Source organism: Chrysochloris asiatica, unplaced genomic scaffold (genome assembly GCF_000296735.1).
Source record: "Chrysochloris asiatica unplaced genomic scaffold, ChrAsi1.0 scaffold00311, whole genome shotgun sequence".
Classification (NCBI taxonomy): Eukaryota; Metazoa; Chordata; class Mammalia; order Afrosoricida; family Chrysochloridae; genus Chrysochloris; species Chrysochloris asiatica.
The window spans coordinates 1391432-1416142 of record NW_006408829.1 but is presented as its reverse complement, the minus strand read 5'-3'; the positions used below and the strand labels follow the sequence as shown (position 1 = coordinate 1416142).

General features: G+C 38.4%; 1 protein-coding gene across 1 annotated transcript in view; it reads right to left on the bottom strand.

Moving 5' to 3' along the window:
- BMP3 (bone morphogenetic protein 3) overlaps positions 1-24711 on the bottom strand; it is a 50067-nt gene that overhangs the window by 15778 nt on the left and 9578 nt on the right. Inside the window, exon 2 of the mRNA XM_006875067.1 lies at positions 5163-6073. Within this exon, the coding sequence (XP_006875129.1) occupies positions 5163-6073 (911 nt within the window). The remainder of the gene's footprint in view (positions 1-5162; positions 6074-24711) is intronic.

The following is a 24711-nucleotide window of genomic DNA, read 5'->3' as shown; positions in this document are numbered from 1 at the left end:
TAATAGTGCACATTCAGGGCACAGTTATGGAATTACTTATACTTCAAAACTGAAGTCCTGGGCTTGAAGACAATAATCTTGAAGGATCATAATCTTGGACATCTAGCAAAACACAGTTCATAAATAAAATGTTCTGCATTATATTCTAGTGAGTAGTATCTAGGGTTTCTTTGCAAGCAGCCATATAAGAAGCAAACTATTTGTCTATTGACACCCAGAGTAAAGGAGAGTGAAGAAAAACAAAGACTCAATGAAGTAATTAGTCCAATGGACTAATGGCTCACATGAACCACAACTTCCTCTATCCTGAGACCAGAACTACTAGATGGTACACAGCTGCCACTACTGACCACTCTGGTCAACACTACAATAGAAGATCCTAGTTAGAATGGTAAAAGATGTAGAGCAAAATTCAGATAAAAATCAAACAAAACACTAGACTTACTTGTCTGACAGAAACCTATAAGATTGAAAACAGGGAACCAGAGATTTCAATTTAAAATGAAGTCAACAACAAAGCAAAAGGAATGAATAATACAGATACAGAATTTCCAAAAGACAAGGAAGCCCAGTAGATTTCAAGATACAATGGTGGTTGTTGTTGTTTGAAGTGCTGTTGATTCAATTCTGACCCATAGCAACCCTGTATAGGGTTTCCGAGGAGCGACTGGTGAGCTTGAACTGCCAACCTTATGGTTCAATGTGACTTTGCAGTCCAGGGCATTAACCCACAGCACCACACCAGGACTCACTGTTGTTGTTGTTGTTGTTGTTGTTAAGTACCGTGGAGTCGGTTCTGACTCATAGTGATCCTGCACAGGGTTTCCAAGGCTGTAAATCTTTACAGGAGCAGAAAGCCTCATCTTTCTCCATGGAACAGCTGGTAGTTTTGAACTGCTGACCTTGAGGTTAGCAGCCCAATTCATAAACACTACACTACCACTAGACTTCTTTATATAGGGGAAAATATTAATCAATTATAAGGTAATCTCAAAGACAATGACTACACATGCACATCAAAATAAATAAAGAAGAAAATCACAAAGATTTAGTAAACATTAACATAATTGGAATGAAAAAACAAAGAAAATACACAAACAAAAAGAATTCAGTGCAGAAAATTATGTGGAACAAAGAAACCAACACCACAACAAAAAAACACACAACAAAATGATAGCACTCATACCTACTGAGAATGACATGGAATGTAAATGGATTAAATGTACCAGTAAAGAGACAGAAGGAGCAGAATGGATAAGAAAACAGAATCCTTCAATATGCTGTCTACTAGATCTGTGTTGGAAGAAGTGCAGCCAGAGTGCTTCTTGGAGGCCAGGATGGCCAAACTTCGTCTCTCATACTTCGGACATATTGTCAGGAAGGACCAGTCGCTGGAGAATATCACGTTTGGTAGGGTGGAGGGTCAGAGAAAAAAGGAAGACCCCCAGTGAGATGGATTGGCAAAGTGGCAGCATCAATGGGATCAAGCGTGGCAATGATAGTGAGGTTGGCCTAGGATCAGGCAATGTTTCGTTCTGCTGAGCATAAGGTCACTATGAGTCAGTACTGACTCTATTGCACCTAATAAAAACAATAACAGAGGCACATCAAATGATGGAGATATCCATCAACAGAAGAATGGTTAAACAAGCTATGGTATATACACACAATGGAATACTATGTTGAAAAATAACCATGGATCTGTGAAAAACCTCACAATTGGATGAGCCTAAGGACATTGGTGGTGGTAGTGTGCCATGGAATCGGTTCCAACTCATCGTTGTCCTGCATAGATTTCTGAGGCTGTAAATCTTTACATGAGCAGAAAACCTCATCTTTCTCCCTCAGAACAGCTAGTAGTTTCGAACTACTGACTGTGAGGTTCGCAACCTGACTCATAATCACTACGCTACCAGAGCTCCTTTGGAGGACATTGTTGTTGTTATGTGCCGTGGAGTCGGTTCTGTCTCCTAGAGACCCTGTACAGGGTTTCCGAGGCTGTAAATCTTTACATGAGCAGAAACCCTCATCTTTCTCCCTCAGAACAGCTGGTAGTTTTGAACTACTGACCTTGAGGTTCGCAGTCTGATTCGTAACCACTATGCTACCAGAGCTCCTTGGAGGATATAATATCCTTTGAGGACATTATGCTGAGTGAAATTAGTGAATCACAAAAGGACAAATATTACATGAGGTCAATTTAAAAAGTTAAGAGAAAATTTTCTTGATGAAAATAATCTATGATGGTTACAGGGGAAGCTGGGAGGGAAAGTTATTCACAGACTAGAGGGTAGACATATGTTAACATGGGTGACAGGGCAATTAATATACAAGAGGGAGGTTAGCAGAAAAAAGATGAAGGTGGTGGGAGACACAGGGAGGAATGCAATCCTAAAGTGAATAGCGGTAAATATTGTTAACTGTTGGTACATGGACGGGATTGCAATCATTGTAATGAAGCAAAGCATATGATTTTTGAGTGTAAAACTGATGATCTGCTCTGTAAACCTTCACTCAATTCACAATAAAAGTTAAAAAAACAAAACAAAAAAGCAAGATGAGAAGGCAGGAAGGGACAGGGAAACCAAAAGCAAAGGAAAGAAAATGGGAGCGTGCTGACATACTGCTAGGATTGCAACCAGTCTCACACAACAATCTGTGCAGCAATGATCGATGGGAAAAACAATTTACTATGTCCTTTCACCTTAAGCATAATAAAATAGTTAAAAAGAGAGACTGGAATAAATACAAAGTATATTTTAAATAAAAAAAACTTGAAGAAGTTCTACTGTGTTGTTAAGTATCGTCCAGGTGGTTCCAACTCGTAGTGACCCTGTATAGGGTTTCCGAGGAGTGGCTGGTGGGTTTGAACTGATGGCCTTATGGTTAGCAGTCTAGTGCTTAGCCTTCAACATCACACTAGGACTCCACTATTGCTGATGACGACGTATACTGTGCTAACATACTCTTCTCACTAAAACTATGTCGGCATTCTTTAGTTACTCCTCATCAATGTTTACATTTTTGTTATCATTTAGGTGATTGAGAGCTATGGTGAAGCGCGACTAAAGCAAGAACAAGATTTTTTAACAGTAAAACAGGCAGAAGTAACTTGTGTTGGGAAGGGTAACCTGGGACAATGGGGATAATTATGGAGGGCCGGAGATCAGGTTTAGTTTCCTGAGACATGGATTGAAAAGCTAACTGAATATCCTCGCATTATCATGGATCTCTGAGTCTGAAAATTGTGAGTAAAAAGGGCAGAGAAAAACTCACTCTCTTCCTAGGCTACTAAGGACAAATTACAATTTATGAAAATAAGAAAGATTATTTGGAAAACTAAAAGGGATACACTTAAAATGACTCACCCTGGTTACAGAACAATTTTGAATTTATTTCTGTCTTTCAGTATCATAAACAAGGCACACTGTAAAGTACAGATCTATCACTGTACATTTTTAAATTTTTGTACAGCTTGACGTTTTCTTGGATCAGTAGAATAACCTTTATGACAACATAGCATGACAAAGGTCTTTATGTAATTGTCCTCTTTCCAGTTGCCACTGAGTCAACTTCAACTCACGGCAACCCCTGTGTGTGACAGAAGAACTGTGTTCCACATAGATTACAATGACCGTTTTTTTAAAAGTAGATCTCTAGGACTATCTTCCAAGGTCCATCAGCATGGACCCAAATGTTAGTTAACCTTTTGGTTGGCAGCCTATCATGTTAATTATTTGTACCATCCAGGAACTCATATATACTTGCAAATGTCCATATTTGTTATGTGCTTAGATATACAAAACGTTGTTGTTGTTAAGTACCATGAAGTCGGCTCTGACTCATAGTGACCCTGCACAGGGTTTCCAAGGCTGTAAATCTTTACAGGAGCAGAACACCTCATCATTCTCCTGTGGAACTGCTGGTAGTTTTGAACTACTGACCTTGAGGTTGGCAAACCAACTCATAACCAATATGCTACCAGAGCTCATGGAACCAGCTAAAGTCCTTAAAAAGGCAACATGATAGAATAGAAAGGTAATCCCTCTGAAACAATTTGACAAGAACATGGGAAATCAGTTAAGTTCCTGCATGATCAAGCTTTATGAACTTGGTTCTCTGATTTCTGTGTGTGTTAGTAAACTAGGTATCCAAACAATCATAGTGCTGAGACGTGAAAATGCTAAACACATTAATACAGAAGCTGTTCACTTACTGAGGCAAACATTTGTTTCCCTTCCATTATCTTACAGCAGGAAAAACTAATTGACCTAAAATGTTGCAAAACAACTCTATTCTCCCTCTGAGGGCACTTTTCATAGTATAATTAAGATTCAAACTGTTACAAGCTGAGAATGGAAGTACAGCTATACACTTAACTGAAGGTCAAAGGGCACCATTCTATTTTACTAACCCTAAACTCAAAAAGAACAGTTACTTAGACTAGCTGTGCAAGAGAGAGGTGAGTGTCAGGGAGGCTGCCAAGAACATATTTGTCAGGATACCGATGACTGATACAATAAAGATTTACAAAATCAGTCCCTACTGATTTTCGAAGAGACCCAGGCAAGCTCTGACAGGTTGAAACAGATCTTGGAAGAAGTTTGTCATACTCTATTCTGGCTTCCTTTTAGATGCTTATCAGGAAAGCAAGCTAAATTAGCATCTGGCAGGGTTCAAAAGACCAGTTTACCTGGCCCACCCCTGATCCTGACCTCGCACAGCAGACTATTTATCAAAGTATGTTCTGCATTCAGGACATTAATCTGAAGAACTCCCTTGATGTTCCCTTTCTCCCTAAACATCTCACAGATCAGCCTTCTACCATCCAGGGCTTGTTCCTTATTACAAGTGGGAATTCAAACATGACCACACAGCTGAATATGCATCATGTTTGGAAGCAATGCAAAAACCCATGTTTTCCACAAACATTTCCTTCCCCTCATATCCTTCTTCATATCAATACTGACTTCATATTACTTTAACAACCATTAAAGAAAAATGAAGCATAACTATATTACCTATTACACTTCAGAATGCAGTAAGAAGGAGAACAGATGGATTTTATATATTGAAAACACACATTTACACCCACATCTTAGGCAATGTTGTTCTACCCTATGGAAATAGGAAGCAATCAAAGTACAAGGAACAACTGATACCTTTGGCATGGGGAACTGGCATGCTCCAGAACAATAATAAGCATCAAATGACTTGGGAGAGATAATCCACTCACTCCAGCCAATATCTGCAAAGTCGACTTTAAGGTATCGCCTGGCACAATTCCGAGGTTCAATCCATTGCTTTCTTCTTGCCTTCTTCAGAGTCTGCTCATCAAACTGGAGTGTCTGACTTTTCTGGTGAGGTCCCTTTCTCTGTTTCTTTTTGGTCTTACTCTTCTCAGGAGGCTGAGTCTGAAGGGTTTTGTAAGGCTTTCTCTCCTCCCAGACCCCATCCTCCTTATACTGATATTCTGCACCAGGAAGCTCATTGTTCTGCAGAGGCAGCAAGACCCCAGTGGAACGTTTCTTCCTCCGTTGTATTGAAAGAGCAGCCTTAATGTGGCTATCCAGTTGGGGCAAAGCCCTGGTGGGAAAACTCCGGTGTCCCTGTAAGCTCGATACTACACTCTCTGGCTCAGAAATGGCAGCATCATTGGCATACACCAAGATATAAGGCTCAGGGAGGGGTGACATCCCCTTTGAAAGCTGGTGTCCTCTGGAAGTTATATTAAATCCTATTAGAAACTCTTCATTCTCCTTGATTTTCCTTAAGAATTGAGTGATATCTTTAGATAGCCACGTCATGATATCTCGATGAGGTTTGGCTACATTTATGGAAAGGTGACCTAGAAGTCGACTTTGATTTCTGTTGGAGTGGAGGATCCATGCAGAGAGATCAATCTGAATGTGTTTCCTCTGAGTGTGGTATGAGCATCCTGGGGATGATGGACAACCCAGACTGATGTTTATTAGCTCACCGATATAGAAATACAGTGTGGCAGACAAAATGTTTTCAGACTTGGTTAGAGAGGTTAGGTTGAAAATATGCAGTCCCTTGTTTCCCAGGGTTCCTAGGAGGCAAAAAAAGAAGAGAGTAAGCAAAAGCAATATTAAAGGTCAGAAAAAGATCAAAGATCGGTCATTTTACTAATTTGCTCTTCCCTTTACTGACACACCATTAATGTTGAAAGTAACAGTAAACTGGGGAGTCTGAGAGTTGAGAACTTTGGCTTTTAACTCTGTGATATCGAGACTTATATCCATCTTGCAAAGTACTATAATACGTTCTTTCCTGACACAATGCATAGCCTACTGTTCAACAAGTTGTTGTTTTTCAGTGCCATCAAGTCAATTCTGACCCATAGCGACCCTGTATAGAGTTTCCAAGGAGCAGCTGGTGAGCTTGAACCATTGACCTTGCAGTTCAAAGGATTCTGCAGTCTGACGATTCAAGGCCTGGCTCAATCACCTATTAACTATATAGATTTAAGCAAGGTAGTGTTCTCATTCATGAAACACATATAACTAATTATCTCTCTTATATCTTCAGAATTAAATGAGGTGTGTATAAAGCATTAGGCAAATCTGGTGCAAAAGACCTCTTTATAATGTTAAAGTGAAAAAAAAATGTGTCTTTTTACTAAGACTAAGGACTAAGGTATGTCTGAGGCCAAGTCATGTTGTTTTCAATCACCTCATATGAATGCGAAAGCTGGGCAATGAACAGGGAAGACTGTAGAAGAATCAATGCATTTGAATTGTGGCGTTGGCTAAGAATATTAAAAATATCACAGTTTTCCAGAAGAACAAACAAATCTGTCTTGGAAGAAGTACAGCCAGAATGCTCCTTAGAAGCCAGAATGGCAAGAATTCAACTCTCGTTTGGAAATGTCAGGAGGAACCAGTCCCTGGCAAGGAATATTCTTCTTTGTAAAGTGGAGAGTCAATGAAGAGGAAGACCCCTCAAAAGATAGACTGATACAGTGGCACAATAATGGACTCAAATATAAAATATTTATGAGGATGACACAGAACTGGGCACTGCTTCATTCTGTTGTACATAGGGTTTCTATGAGTCAGCACCTAACAACAAAAACAACAGGAATGATTTTTACAAATAATCCATAAATGATAACTGAATGCAAATGTTTATCATAAGTGTTAGTATTAACTTCCACCATTAGTCTGTCAGTTTGTCGTACTGGAACACTGTCAGCACCAGAATATTGATTATTGAAACATAATGAAGAGCACCAGAATGTTGTCAAATATAGTGTCAGAAGATGAGCCCCTCAGGTTGGAAGAGACTCAAAATACAACTGGGGAAGAGTTGCCTTCTCAAAATAGAGTTGACCATGATGGCACGAATGGAGTAAAGACTTGGTGGTGGTGGTGGTGGTGGTGGTAGTGTGCCGTGGAGTTGGTTCTGATTCATAGCGACTCTGCATAGGGTTTCTGAGGCTGTAAATCTTTATGGGAGCAGAAAGCCTGACATTTCTCCCGTGGACTGGCTGTTATTAAGAACTGTTGACCTTAAGGTTAGCAGCTCGACTCATAACCACGTCGCTACCAGACCACCTTGTAGTAAAGCCTTAGGGAACTTCATTTGCTGATGGGACACAATTCAAAAATAAAGAGAAATAGCTCTATACATCCATTAATAATCAGAACATGGAATATATAAAGTATGAATCTAGGAAAACTGGATATTATCAAAAATGAAATGTAATGCATAAACATCAATATCCTAGTGAGCTGAAATTTATTGGAATTGGCCATTTTGAATCTGACACATGGTTTACTATGCGAGGAATGACAAATTGAAGAGGAATGGCCTCACACTCATTATCAAAATGTACACATCAAGATCTGTCTTGAACTACAATGCTATCTGTGATAGGAAAATATTCATATGCCTACAAGGAAAACCAGTTAATTACTTAAATTCACACACCAACCACAAAAGCCAGTGAGGATGAAATTAAAGAATTCTACAACATCTTAAATCTGAAATTGATCAAACATGCAATCAGGATTTATTGATCATTACTGGTGACTGGAATGCTAATGTTGGAAACAAAGAGAAAGGTTCAATAGTTGGAAAATAAGGCCGTGTTCACAGAAATTATGCTGGAGAATGTATGATTGAATTTTGTAAGACCACTGATTTCTTCACTGCAAATACCTTTATTAAACAACATAAATGATGACTGTACACATGGACCTTACCAGATGGAATACACAGAAATCATATTGACTATATCTTAAGACAGAAACAATGGAAAATCACCATGTCATCAGCCAAATAGAATACAAATTGAAATCTTTCAACAAACTAATGAAGCACTGCTGGCATTCACTCACTCTGCCAAGAAATTTTAAAGACAACTACCTGGCCAACTGATTGGAAGAGATCCGTAGCTGTGCCCATTCCAAAGAGAGGTGACCCAATGGAATTTTTAAGTCATCGGATCATATTTTTTCATACGAGTAAAATTTTGCTAAAGATTTGCAAATATGGCTACAAACATAAATTGACAGAAAACTTCCAGGGGTTCAAGCTGGGTTCAGAAGAAGATGTGAAATGAGAGATATTGCTGATATCTGATGGATCTTGGCTGAAAGCAGAGAATAGCAGAAAGATGGTTACCTGTGCTTTATTGAGTATTCAAAGGTTTTTGATTGTGTGGATCATTACAAGTTATGGACAACATATGAAAGAATGAGTATTCTGTAACACTAAAGTGTGTTCATGAGGAACCTGTACATAGACCAAGAGGCAGTGGTTCAAACAGAACAAGGGGACACTGAATGGTTTAAAATTAGCAAAGGTGTGTTCTAGGGTTGTTTTCTTTCACCATAAGTATGCTGAGCACATAATCCAAGAGGCTGGATTATATGAACAAAAATGTGGCATCATGACTGGAGGAAGACTCATTAAGAACTTGCAATATGCAGATGATACAACCTTGCTTGCTGAAAGTGAAGAGGACTTAAAATACTTACTGATGAAGATCAAAGACCACAGCCTTCGGTATGGTTTGCATCTCAATGAAAAGAAAACAAAACTCCTCATCACTGGACCAATAAACAACATCCATATAAATGGAGAAAAGATTGAAGTTGTCAAAGACTTCATTTTGCCCAGATCAATCAACACTTATGGAAGCAGCAGTCAAGAAATTAAATGACGTATTGCATTTGGCAAATCTGCTGCACAAAATCTCTTTAAAGTGTTGAATAGCAAATATGCCAGTTTGGGGACTTTGGTGTGCCTGACCCAAGCCATGGTATTTTCAATAGCTTCATATACATGTGAAAGTTCGACAGCAAATAAGACAGACCATAGAAGAATTTATGTATTTGAGCTATAGTGTTGGAGAAGAATATTAAAAGTACCATGGACTACCGAAAGAACAAAGCAATCTGTGTTGGAAGAAGTACAATCAGAATGCTACTTGGAAGCCATGATGGTCAGACTTCATCTCTCATACTTCAGACACATTGTCAGAAACCAATCACTGGAGAAGGATTTCATGTTTGGTAAGGTGGAGGGTCAGAGAAAAAAAGGAAGACCCCTCAAGTAAATGGATTGGCACAGTGGCAGCAATAATGTGCTCAAACATAGCAACGATGGTGAGATTGGCACAGGACCAGACAGTGTTTCATTTGTTGTGCATAAGATCGCAATGAGTTGGTACTGACTCATGGCACCTAACAACAACGACAAATTATTAACTTTATCATAGGGATTATATCTTCTTCTCCTAAGATGACTTCCTTTAGTATGGACTGCACCTCAATGTAAAGAACACACAAAAAATCTTACAAATGGAACAGTGAGCAACTGTTCCAAATTATAAAGAATGGAGAAAAGATTGAAGTTATCAAAGATTTCATTTTGTTAGGAACTATAATCAACATTCATGGAGCCAGCAGTCAAGAAATCAAACGATGGCTTGCGTTAAGCAAATCTTCTGCAAAAGACCTCTGTAAAGTATTAAAGATCAAAGATACTAGTTTGAGGACTAATGTGCACCTAACCCAAGCCATGGTGTTTTCAATCAACTCATAGGTGTGTGAAAGTTGGACAATGAATAAGGAAGCCCTGAGAAGAATAAATGCATTTGAATTGTGATGTTGGTGAAAAATATTGGAGTAATATGGAATGTCAGAAGAACAATCAAATCTGCCTTGGATGAAATAATGCTTCTTTGGAGCAAGGATGGTGAGACTTCGTTTCTAGTTCTTTGGACATTATCAAGAGGGATCTGTCCCTTGATAAAGACGTTATGCTTGGTAGAATGTAGCATCAAGGAAAAAGAGGAAGACCTCCAAGGAAATGGATTGACACAGTGGCAGCATCATTGGACTCAAACATAACAACAACTATTAGGATGGCCCAGGACTGAGCAGTATTTCATTCTTTTGTGCATTGAGTTGCTGTGAGTCAGAACCTACTTGATGTCACCTAACAACAACATCTATATGTCTCACAAAATTTAGGGTGCAGGATGAATTTAGGCAAGAAAGACAGTGTATGTCAATATTTTGTGTTTCCTGAAAAAATGAGGCACATGTTCAGAGTTTTATTTAAAAAACAATGAATGCTTACAATGGAGCTTATGTTGATGACTTTCCATGATTTTGTGATGAATCTCTTCTGCATAACAAAGATTATCAACAATCTGTTAATTTTCAATAAACATTATTGAAGCTACTGATTGTATTTTTCATTGTACAAATCTGTGAAGCCTGGTGGCACAGTGATTAAGGTGCTTTGCTGCTAACTGAAAGGTCAGTAGTTCAAACTCACCAACTGTTCTGTGGAAGAAAGATGTGGCAGTCTGCTTCCAAAAAGACTTATAACTTTGGAAACCATATGGGGCAGTTCTATCTTGCCCTGTAGGACTGCTATGAATTGTAATCCAACTTGATGGCAATGTTTGGTTTTATATAAATCCAGAAATGAAAAACAATAAGAAAATACACTTATTATCAAGAGGCAGTGAGGTAGATTTTGGTTCCATCTTCTAAGTTCATCTAATGAGTTAGTCTTAAGTCTGATGTTAGAACTCAAGCAGCCTCAGTCCTGGGATCAGTCACCCAAGTCCATTCCCTTCTCTGTGCACTTGTTCCATATACATATTTGCTTCAGAAACACACACGCAATCATGAAATTATGTTCTTGATCAGAAACATATTTCAGTAAAAACAAAACATTTTTATAAAGACATGGAAACTTAAAAATGAGTTCATTGAGTCCCTAAGCTCAAGGGAAGTGCAATAGGAAACATCTTTTACTCATTTTTAACATTGTGTGAAGGAAAAGGAGGAAACTGCCATTTGTATAATCCATGACACCAGGGTAATATTTTACAGACCTTTATAACAAAGATAATGGCATCAAGGTTGTTCAGAGACTGGAGCCTTAATTCATACCAGTCACCATGGCATATACTTTTACCTAAAAGTCTTGTAACAGATGGAAGGTTAAAATGTGAGACAGAAAAGTCACTATTTTCTAAGTATGGGGCAATCAATTGATGGTCAAACAAACATACTGACAGAGAATAAATGAACTCTGAGGGATATGGGTGGCAGTGTCTTAATGAATAAACTAATCCTACCCCTATCCCCCACATTTACTTCAAAATGTTTCTTTCTTTCAAACATGTTTCTAGACACTTTTTAACTTGTTGTTAACTTGCACCCACCCCTGTGTATAATCATCTACATCTTTTCATAAAAGCTTCAAAATCTGCCATACTGTCTCTCTGGATGGTTTTAATTTTGAATCAGTATGTTATTTGAAATCAGTTCTCTATGCCCAATCACATTACTCCCAACAGTTGATGGACCTCAAGCAAACAAGCTAATCTCTTTAAGTCTGAGTTTGCTCATCTGTAAAATAAACCTAAGAATGCCAACTACAGAGTTGTTGTTGGCAATTAATTGGAAGAGAGCAGGTAAGGCACGTGTTGTTGTGGTTATGTGCCCTTGAGTGGGTTCCAACTCATAGCAACCCTATTATGTACAACAGAATGAAAAACTGCCCAGTCCTATACCAGCCTCACAATTGTTGCTCTTTTTTGAGCCCATTGTTGCTGCCACGGTGTCAATCCATATTGTTGAGGGTCTTCCTCTTTTTCACTAATCCTCCACTTTTCTAAGCATGAGGTCCTTCTTCAGGGACTGGTCCCTCATGAGACTATGTCCAAAAAAAGAGAGATGAATTCTTGCCATTCTCTCTTCCAAGAAGCATTCTGACTGCACTTCTTCAAACATATATTTGTTCAAGAAATATTAAATACTTATCAAATATATTTATACAAGGAAATCATGGGACAATCTCTTTGATATCTCATGCAAGTAAAGTTTTGCTAAAGGTAATACAGAAATGGCTACAATCATACATTGACAGAGAACTTCCAGAAGCTCAAGATGGATTCAGAAGAGGCCGTGGAATGAGGAATATCATTGCTGATGCCTGATGGAGCTTGGCTCAAAGCAGAGAATATCAGAAAGATGTTTACCTGTGCTTTATTGACTACGCAAAGGTTTTCGATTGTGTGGATTATGACAAGCTATGGACAACATTGCAAAGTATGAGTATTCCAGAACACTTAATTGTGCTCATGAGGAATCTGTACCTGGACCAAGACGCAGTTGTTCAAACAGAACATGGGGACACTGAATGGTTTAAAATTAAGAAAGGTGTGCGATAAGGTTGTATTCTTTCACCATACTTATTCAACCTGTATGCTGAGCAAATAATCCGAGAAGCTGGGTTCTATGAAGAAAAACATGCCATCAGGATTGGTGGAAGACTCATTAACAACCTGAGATATGCAGATGATGCAACTTGCTTGCTGAAAGTGAAGAGGACTTAAAACATTTACTGATGAAGATCAAAGAGCACAGCCTTAGGTATGGCTTACATCTCAATGTCAAGAAAACAAAAATCCTAACCACTGCATCCGTAAACAATATTCTTATTAACGGAGAAAAGATTGAAGTTGTCAAGGACTTCATTCTTCTTGGATCAACTATCAACACTTACAGAAGCAGCAGTCAAGAGATCAAATGACGTATCACATTAGGCAAATCTGTTGCACAAGACCTTTTTAAAGTGTTGAAGAGAAAAGATGTCAGTTTGAGGACTAAGGTGCGCCTGACCCAAGCCATGGTATTTTCAATAACATCATATGCATGTGAAAGCTGGACAGTGAATAAGGAAGACCGTAGAAGAATTGATGCCTTTGAGTTATGGTGTTGGAGGAGAATATTGAAAGTGCCATAGGCTGCCAAAAGAACCAATAGATCCATTTTGGAAGAAGTGCAGCCAGAGTGCTCCTTAGAAGCCAAGATGACCAAACTTTGTCTCTCATACTTTGGACATATTGTCAGGAGGGACCAGTCACTGGAAAAGGATATCATGTTTGGTAAGGTGGAGGGTCAGAGGAAAAGAGGAAGACCCCCAACGAGATGGATTGGCCAAGTGGCAGCATCGATGGACTCAAGCGTGGCAACAATATTGAGGCTGGCCCAGGATAGGGCAGTGTTTCGTTCTGCTGTGCATAGGTCACTGTGGGTCGGTACCGACTCGATGGCACCTAACAACAACAACAACTTCCATGAAGTCCTGGTGTGGTGCTGTGGGTTAATGTGCCAGACTTTAAAGCCATTTAAACGGCAGGTTGGCGGTTCAAGCTTACCAGCCGCTCCTCAGAAACCCTATACAGGGTCTCTATGGGTTGGGACAGATTTGACGACACTTAACAACAACAACAATTTCTATGGGTGTTGATAGTGGATCCAAGTAAAATGAAATCCTTGACAATTTTGATCTTTTCTCTATTTATCATGATGTTGCTTATGAATAAAAATGTGAGGACTTCTGTTTTCTTTCTGTTGAGGTGTAATTCATATTGAGGAGTCCTGATGTGGTGCTGTGAAGTAATGCACTGGACTGCAAAGCCTGTTGGAAACGCAAGGTCAGCAGTTCAATATCATCAGCTGCTCCTTGGAAATCCTATACACGGTCTCTATGAGTTAAAACTGACTTTATGGCACTTAACAACAACAGTAGCAATCTATATTGAAGGCTGTAGCTTTGTTCTTCATCAATAAATGCTTTAAGTTCTCTTTTCTTTCCTCAAGCAAGATTTTGTCATCTGCATAAGTTTTGCTTAAGATAATTTTAAAAATAGTTGCAGCGTATCACAGGTTATTAATGATTCCACCCTTTCAAACTATTTGCTCAGCATACAGACTGAATATATATACAAGGATATAACCCAGACACGTACCTTTCCTGATTTTAAATCAAGAAGCTTCCTCTTGTTCTGTTTGAATGACTTCCTCTTTGTCTATTTACATGTTCCACATGAGCTTAAATAAGCATTCTGGAAATCCCATTCTTCACAATGCTATCCATAATTTCATATGATTTACACACTTGAATGCCTTTGCATAGTGAATGAAACACAGGTAGACATATTTCTGGTGTCCACTGCTTTTAGCCAAGGTCCATCTGACATGAGCAATGATATCCCAATTTTCACATCCTGTTCTGAATCCAGCTTGGATTTCTGATAGTTCCCTACTGATAACTGCTGTAACCATTTAAAAAATTATCTTAAGCAAAACTGTACATACTGTGATATTAATGCTATTTTTTGGATAATTTCCTCCTTCTGTTGGATCATCTTTTTTTGGGATTGGGTTCAAATATTTCAATCGATACACCAGATAATCTTCCAAATTCATTGGCAGAGTCAAGTCAGTACTTCCAATGCTTCATTGATATGCTGAAACATTTTCATTAGGATTCCATCAAATCCTGAAACCTTGTTTTTCACTAACCCTTCAGTGCAACTGGATTTTTCCTTTAATACCATCAGTTCTTGGTTATATGCAACCTCCTAAAATGGTTGAATGTTGACTGATTATTTTTGGTACCATGATTATATGTATTCATTCCATCTTCTATAGATGTTTCCTGTATTATTCAACCTTATTTCCCTAGTCCTTCAATACTGCAACTCTAGACTTGCATTTTTTCTTCAATTCTTTCATCATCTTGTTAGGTATTTTTTTGAGTCATTTTTGTGATTCTATACGACAGAGGTGAACTACCGCCCTTAGTGTCTTCTTTGAAGTAGTCTTTAGGAAAGCAGATTGCAAGGTCTTTCTCCTGCAGAGTACCTAGGTGGATTTGAACTCACTTCAGCTCTTCCCCAAACTCTTACATAAACACTACTCCCAATGTTTCAAATAAGAAACTTATATAAAAAAAAATTCTAAGTTAATCTAGTTATTTTAAGTTTTAACAGATATCTAATCTACTTAAAATTTAGAAAAGAATGGCCAATTCACCTTTAGACCCTAACCAAAGGAGTAACATTATATCCAGGACCTCACCTGCTTGTTCTTTACACTCATGCTTGGGCCAGGAAGACACACTATCTCTGCCTATTCTAGACTACCTCATTATTGAACAAGCTAAAGTTTCAATCATTCCACAAGTATGCTATCGCTAATCCATACTTCATTTTTCCTTTCTTGCCCTGAACATTTTTATTTTCTGAGCAAGCCAATGTTTTTTCCCACCAGAGCTACCAAAAAAATACTTACTGAGGACTGGCAGTCCTTGCCTTATGAACGAATTCCATTCCTAAGTCTGTCTTTAATTCGAAATTGTTTGAACTCAGAAGAGTTCATTTCGGTTTGTATCTAACATCAGTTAGTCAAATGCATGTACCATTCTATGCATAGAAATATTAAAAGAAACACCTCTAGGAATAGTAAACTATCTTTAACATAATAATATAATAATAATGCTTTGATGCATATCACAAAGTAGTGCCATTTTTTATTATGGACTACTGTATGCACCTCAAATTTTTGATATAATAGGATTTACAAGGGTTAATTTGTAACTATGGGTTGTACATAAGTGGACAGTTCATAACCCAGGACTGTCTGTATTTACAATGAACAAAAACAGTAATAAGAGAGTTTCCTGGACTTGTGAGGGATAAGGGAGAACGAGATAAGTGACACCCTGCAAGTGGAACTATGTGACAGTAATATCTATTCAATTAGTTTCATTTCTTAAAAATTTATAAATAGACATTTCCATACTTTAGAATGGGGATTTGCATTAGATTTCTTTCTCCACCTCAGGGGTTCTGTTGTTGTTTTTCTTGGATGCCTTTGAATCAATTCCAAATCATAGTGACCTTATGCACCATAGAAGAAAACACTGCCTGATCCTGAACCATCCTCACAACTGTTGTTATATTTGAGTCCATTATTGTTGCCACTGTGCCAATCCATCTCTTTGGGGTCTTCCTCTTTTTCATTGACCTTCCACTTTACCAACATGATGTCCTTCTCCAGAGACCAGTCATTCCTGACAACATGTCCAAAGTATGAAAGATGTCACACCATCATTACTTTGAAGGAGTAATCTGGCCGTACTTCTTCCAAAACAAATTTGTTCATTCTCTGGTAGTCCATGCAATGTTCTTCATTAACACCATAATTCAAATACACAGATTCTTCTGCAATCTTCAATCTTTCTTATTTATTGTTCAGCTTTTGCATGCATATGAGGTGATTGAAAATACCATGGCTTTGGTCGGGTACAACTTACTCCTTAAAATGACATCTTTGCCTTTTGACAGTTTAATGAGGTATTTTGGAGCAGATTTCCCTAATGCAATAGTAGTTGGGTTTCATGAGCATTGGTGTGGATAGAAGCAAAACGAAATCTTTGACAACTTTAATATTTTCTACAATTATCATGATGTAATTTATTGGTCCACTTGTAAGGCTTTTAATTTTTTTTTTTTTAAACCTTGAGATGCAATGTATACTGAAGGCTATAGTCTTTGATTTTCATCAGTAAGTATATTCCAAGTCCTCTTCACTTCTAGCAAGTAAGGCTGTGTCATCTGCCTGTCACAGGTTGTTAATGAGTCCTATAGTTCTAATGCCATGCCCTCTCGGATTATTTTCTTCTCAAATTATTTGCTCAGCATGCAAACAGAATAAACATGGTAAAAGTATATAACCTTCAAGTATACCTTTTCTGATTTAAAACCATTTAGTTCTCCCTTATTCTGTTCAAAAGACTACTTCTTGGTCTATGTACAGATTCCTAATAAGAATAATGAAATGTTCTGGAATCCCCATTCTTCACAATGTTGCCCATAGTTTGTTACAATACCCACACTCAAATCCCTTTACATAAGAAGGCATAAGTAAACATCTTTCAGGTATTCCCTGCTTTCAGCCAGATCTATTTGGCATCAGCAATGATGTACCACATTTTACGTCCTCTTCTGAATATGACTTGAATTCTTGCAGCTCCCTGTTGATGTACTGTTGTTGCTGTATTTGAAAAATCTGCAACAAATTTTATATGCATGTGATGTTAATGATATTGTTATATGATTTCCACATCCTGTTGGGTCACCTTTCTTTGGAATGGTCATAAATATGGGTCTCTTTCAATCATTTGTTAAGATCCAACTAAAATTCTTGACATAGATACATGTATCTATCTTGTCCCTTGGGCTGGATCCATTTACTGAAACATTTCCATTTGTATTCCCTCAATTCTTAAAGCCTTGGCATTTTCCAATGCCTTCAGTGCAGCATGAACTTTTTCTTTCAGTGTAATCAGTTCTTGATCATATGATACCTCTTGAAATGAGTTAGCATTGAACAATTATTTTTGGTGCAGTGCCACTGCATTCCTTCCATTTTCCTTTGATTCTTCCTGCATTATTCAATATTTTGCCAATTTGTTGTTGTTGTTAAGTGCTGTTGAGCCGATTCCCACCCATAGTGACCCTGTGTAGGGTTTCCAAGGTGCAGCTGGTGAGCTTGAACCACTGACCTTGCAGTTCAAACGAATTTGCAGTCGGACACATTTAGGATCCTTCAATATCGAAACTCGGAGCTTGAATTTTTTTCTTCCGTTCTTTCAGCTTGAGAAATGCTGAGTGTGTTCTTCTGACCCAAGGGCTTTGTATACTTTATTATACTACTTTACTTTGTCTTACCAAGTTGTCCTTTTAAATTTTCTCTTCAGCACTTTCACTTCATCATTTCTTCTAACTGCTTTAGCTTCTCTATGTTCACGAGCAAAATTCAGTCTTTTCTGACTTTTGCTTATTTCCGTCTTTTGTTTATTTCCCGTCTTTTCAATGACCTTTTGCTTTACTGACCTATGATGCTCATAATGTTACCCACACAATTCCTCTGGCCTTCAGTCATTAGTGCCTAATGCGTCAACTTTGGTCTTTGAGATGATCTCTAAATTCAGGCGGGTAGCGTAGTGGTTACGAATCGGGCTGCGAACCGCAAGGTCAGCTGTTCGAAACTACCAGCTGTTTCGCGGGAGAAAGATGAAGCTTTCTGCTCCCGTAAAGATTTACAGCCTCGGAAACCCTGTACAGGGTCGCTATGAGTTGGAACCGACTCCAGGCACATAATAGCAGCAGCAGTATACTCAAGGTAGTATTTTAGCTCTAATGGAATTGTTTTCTCATGGGTGATAGTGTAGATTTAGCTACATACACAAATAGCTATATTCTAATATCAGCTGAATGAAAGAATGAAAAATGCTTCAGTGTTTACTTTTTCTATTCTTCTGAAATATCCAATTATTTAGGTATTTTTTAACAGTTGCCTGAGAAAACTGAGATGTTTACAACAGGTATACAGTATAATTACAAAGATCAAACTGATATAATGATTTGTTGTTGTTGTTAAGTGCCGTCGAGTCGATTCCGACCCATAGCGACCCTGTATAGGGTTTCCGAGGAGCAGCTGTGAGCTTGAACCGCCAACCTTGCAATTCAAACGGCTTTGCAGTTTGTCACATTAACCCACAGCACCACACCAGGACTCTATATAATGATAGTGTAAAAAAGGTGGGTTTTATCAGGTTACCAGATAATAAAGTTTGTGGATTTTCAGGTTGCAGATAGTGTTCAGGAACTAGGAAATATAAACTACATGCCACATCAATTAAATTGTATCTAGAGTTCCATATTAAATTTTGGATGCCCTCATGTTAAGCAGTTTATTTATATAGAACAAAGCATCTAGGAGAATAACCAACATGCTGGAGGGTGTCAGAATTATGTTTTATAAACTTGAATTATATACGTAGAAAATACATGAGTTGGAGTAAGAAAATAAAAGTTTTAGCAATGGCATGAGAATTGTTTTTAAATACTTAAGTAGTTGCATGGAGAACAGGGTCTTTCCTTTTTTCATGTTAAAGATGAGACTGACATCTAAAGGTGATGGTTGAATGGAAGCAAGTTTAAACGGAATGTTAAGTGATGACTTTCTACTTATATTTTGTCCAGCTTTTCTTAGAGTGCTCCATCTGTAGGACTGTACAAACAGATGATACCAAACCAAACTCACTGCCATGGAGTTGATTTTGACTCATAGTGATCCTACAAGACAGAGTAGAACTGTCCCATAAGATCTCCAATTAGCTATGGAAGCAGATTGCCCCATCTTCCCCTGGAGCAGTTGGTGGGTTCAAACTAACTTTGCACTTCTCAGCTGAGCACTTTGCCACGGCATCACCAATGTTGTTTAAACAATAGATGTTGTTGTTGTTGTTTTTAAATGCTGTTAGTCGATTCCAACTCAGAGACCCTGTACAGGGTTTTTGATGAACAGCTGGTGGGTTTGAATTACCGACCTTATGGTTTCGCAGTCGAGCGCTTATCCAACATCACCACAAGACTGTCATAATTCATGGTTATTACAGGAATATTTCTTTATGATAACGGAAGGTTTGAAAGGTGACCTACATAATCTCTCAAATCCCTTGAATGAAACTACAACAAGCGGTCTGTTCCAATTCTTGCTAAGAAAATGTTTTAGATGCGATAATATCACGACCAATAGGTGGTGCTCTTTTCTTACTGTTTGCTGGCACTAGCACAAACCCAGATTTTCCTTGTTGGGATAATAGATTTTTACACACACAGCAGTTTAGCTTTTGGCATTGGCATTGGCATTAACATTTAATTTTAAATTGTCTAGATAATAATATCAGAGAATAGAAAGCAGGCTTAGAACTCAGGTGTGTTTCTAAGGTGGACAGACTTTCTTTTACACACTTATTAGGACTTTGCACCCGCAACTGTTTCTTTCTAGAATGCCCTTACCCACCCTTTTTCTTCTTGATAACCCAGATTATTTTACGACAAAGCAGAGGCACCACTCCTTGAGGCACGCTTGCCCTGACAAGCTTTTCTCTAGGACCCTCCCTCTATTACAATTTTCATCAAACTATTGCTCCTTTCTAAGACCACAAAATAAAAGACAAGGCCTTGTATTCTATCAGAATCTTCAGTCTTTAGCATAGGGCTTCACTCTTAAGTGGGCTCAATAAATGCTTCTTTTATGAATAAACACATTTAGTCCAACTTACTCATACATATGCAGAAGTGAAAGGCTATAAAAATTCGTCACCTAGTTGGGAACTGATTTTAGAACTGAACCTGGATAATCTATGAACAATATAGATTTTTAAGGAACTTGGTTGTTACAGACAGAACATTTATTTCTGCTCTCATTTGCAAAGAAAGCACCTGCACTGGATGAAACCAAGGGGGCTCGTCTCTGGAACCTTGGCTCTGACTTAAGACCAGCCGGTGCTATTGTAACAGTTGAACTCCTCTCATGGAGTAGCTGAGGTGGGTGCCCAGGGAGTGGGAAGTGGAAGTTCACCTCAGTGCGGGCCCACACAGAATGTTTTCAAAGTGAATTAGAACATACAATGGAAAGCTTTTTATGCAAAGTCTGATTTTAAAACAAATAGACTAAATGAAATCTTGATGATTAGTTAAATCCCCAGGAAGCAGGAAAAACATTTTAGTCATGAAGAAAATATGTAACTGAGAACAACTTTTTTCCATTTCTTTTTCCCACTTAGTACAGCTGCTAGAAATGTCAGGGTGCCTAGGACTGAGGCACATAGGCTGCAGTGTCACTGGCTGAATATTGGATGCGTATTGTTTCTATCTGCTGCTTTTCATTTTCAGGAAAAGGCAAGGTGAAAACCAAAAAGCCATAGGATTTTGTTTTTCTTGCAGAGTGCCAGTCAAATGACTGAGTTTTGTAGGATCTCAAAACAACCACTGTCTATATCCAAAGTCTAAAACATGTCCAAAGATGATATAATGTATGTTTTTCTAGAAGAGCAAAATGCTCATTAATCAGTTTATCATCTCTTAGCCTCCACCCACAGGCATTCCTAGACTGTGAGCTCTCGGAGGGCAGACCCATGTCCTATAAATCTTCATATTCCTAGTACCCTGCCCAATCTGGAGCATTTATAACCTGGAAAATATCTGTTAAATTTGTTGAATGAATAAGTGTGTACATTTATCAAGTTTTAAAGTGCTCCCTACTTAACACCAAAGTGAATAAATTTACAAATAGGTTCACATTTCTAAAGTCAGCAAAAGCCCTTCTTAGGCATAAGTGCTGTTGGAGTTTTGTTCCATTTCATTGGGGGAGAAAGGATTATTAGAACAGGTGCATATAAAAGAGAATAGTATCGCCATTTAAAAGTGGGAGGTTCTTTCATGGAGAGTTTTGTAGTTGTTATTTTGTTTAATTTTAAGGATCCTTTCTACTATTTTTTTTTTTTCATTTGCTAGCAGCTTGGACATTTAATTCCATTAAACTGAGATATTTACTGTCTACTATGCAACAAGTTTATGACAGACCCTCAGAAAAGAAGGATGAATGAGACATGCTCCCTGTCTTCCAAAGACTTTCTTTGTAGACCATCCTCCTGTTAACAAACTGATTTAAGTCCCAGATTCTCAGAGATATGAGAGAAGGGTAACAACTCTTGATTAGTTCATTTTTGAAGCTTTCTCCAGTGGAAAATGTGTCATAAGAGAATAATATACCTTCCAAAGTATAAGAAGCTTTCCCTTATATGAGGTAATAAATCATTTGTGTATGGAATGGCTCACTAAAAGGACCAAACAAGACCAGAAATGGCACCAACAATCAAGTCTACATTTCAGATACTGGTCATGATAGAAAATCTTCAAAACACGAAGGATATGAATGTAAAGAAGTGTTTCCTAAACTGGAGTATGCATCTGAATCACTTGAAGGGCTTGTTAAAACACAGATTTTGGGTTCCATCCCCACAGTTTGATTCAGAAGGGCTGAGGTGGCTTGGAAGGTTTTTATTTCTTACAAGTTCTTAAGTGATGCTGATGTTGCTATTACAGGGACCACACATTGAGACTTCTAGAAATCACAAATAAATCTTTTGTACTACAGACCATAATTTCAACAGTTTAGGTAGGGAGATGATTTCTCAATATATTGGTGGTGGTGGTTATGTGCCATGGAGTCAGTTCCAACTCATAGCGACCCTGTACAGGGTTTCCGAGAACATTAAAAGTATATCATGTATTGTGGGCTTCTAAGGTTTTAATAGGTTTTCTCAATCATTTTCTCATTTGTGTTTCTGTGAGACAGACACAGTAGGTATGAGTAAATTCACTGGATAGATGAAGAAACAGAGGATAGCAATGTCAGTTGACTTTATTAGTTAACATTTCTGCCAAGATTAGAATTTATATCTCCTAAAAGGTTTCTCAGGAGCACTGGTGGTTATGTGCTTGGCTGCTTACCCAAAGGTTGGCTGTTCTGTAATGATTTGCAGTCTTAGAAACTCCTATGGGCAGTTCTAGTTCTACTCTGTTCTATAGGGTAGCTAAGAGTCAGCCTCAACTCTAGAATAATGGATTTAGCTTAGTTTTTACAGGTTCTTGGTGATGCCCCATTTCTATGGAGTCCTGGTGTGGCCCTGTAAGTTAAATGTCTGGACTGAAAGGTTGGTTTGAACTACAAGGCTGGTGGTTCCAACTCAAGAGCTGCTCATTGGGAACCCTATACAAGACAGCACTTAACAGCAAGGAAGCAGAAAGCCATGTCTTCTCTTCCGTGATGCTGCTATGTCCAAATCCAGAGAAGGAACCTTGTATAGGGTTTCCAAGGAGAGCTGGTGAATTTGAAGGGCCTACCTTTTGGTTCAAATCTTCCTTGCAATTGAGTGCTTATCCTACAGCACCACACCAGGACTCCATTTAGATTGTTGCTGTTGTTAAGTGTTGTGGAGTCGGTTCTGACTCTTAGCAACCCTATATAAGGATCTAAGGGGTGGCTGGTGAGTTTGAACAGCCAAACTAGTGGTTCAAACCAACTCTGCAGTCCAGCATTTACCCTATGGTGTCACACCAGGACTCCCCATTAAAGGTCAAGAAAATTCCCTATGGAGCACTTTTACTCTGTAATTCACCAGGGTACCATGAGTCATAACTGACCACATGACAACTAACAACTCATAGCTTACTGTTGTTAGGTGCCGTTGAGTCAGTGCTAACTCAAAGCAACACTATGTACAATAGAACAAAAACTTGTTTGGTCCTGAGTCAGCCTCACAACTGTTGTTACATTTAAGCTCATTGCTGTTGCCTGTGTGAACCCATCGCATTGAGGAGCTTCCTTTTTTCACTGATCCTCCAACTCTTAATTCTTAGCTTAGAAAATAGAAAAATAAAAATTTTAGCAATATTTTCTCTACTGGAAAATCATCTACCTTAACTGACATCTAAGTGCAGTAGTTATACTCAATTCAAATGAGTATTAGATTAATTCTATGTCATTAAATGACGTACCACATAATTTGAAGGAAAAGCAAGTAAGAAGAGTGTTTTGGTGCTTTTCTAAAAACGGTTGGATATAACTGGTATATACAAGAAATAGTTAACAGAACCTCCCTAATAAAGTAAGAACTAACTGAAGCTGATCGTATACTGGGATCAATTTGTCTACACACTTTGATTCAGTGCTGCCCAAACGCAATGAAGACAATGCTGCCATGAGAAGATGGATCAGAATGGCAGCTCACTGAAGAAGTCATTGGTGATAGTCATTTGAGTCTCTTACCTACACCCTGATGTTTTACATAAATAAAAAGACGTTAAAAAACAGGGACATCTATGTCTTTAAAAACATCATCCCTGAAATTGTGCTCTGTGGGTTAATGTGCTGGACTGCAAAGTTGGTGGTTGAAGTTCACCAGTCACTCCTATGAAACCTTACACAGGGTCACTATGGGTCGGAACTGATTCGATGGCACTCAACAACAACAACTAATCTATAGTGACGTTTCACCTGAGTTATACTATGATGTGATGAAGAACACGCCAAACCGTTCACTACAGATTAGGAAGTAAGCACAATTCAACCCTTGCTTACCTTGCTTACTGGATACTTTGTCCCTATCAGGGATTGTAAATTTAAAAGAGGCTTTAATTCTGTCAGAAGATGCTGTTGCATTAGGAGAAAGACAGATGTCTAAGTAAAAGTAAGCCCATGCTTACCTTGCTTGTAGAGTGACCAGATATTACTTACAAGGAGAACTACTTTACCAATAAGCTAGGACACAACCACTGCCGTTGCCATCGAACGGATTCCAATGCACAGTAACCACACAGGCCCAAGGTAAACTGCTTCATAGGGTTTCCAAGGTTGTAAACTTTATGGAAGCAGACTGACACATCTTTCTCTCACAGAGCAGTTGGTAATCTAGAACCACTAACCTTTACGTTAGCAACTGAGC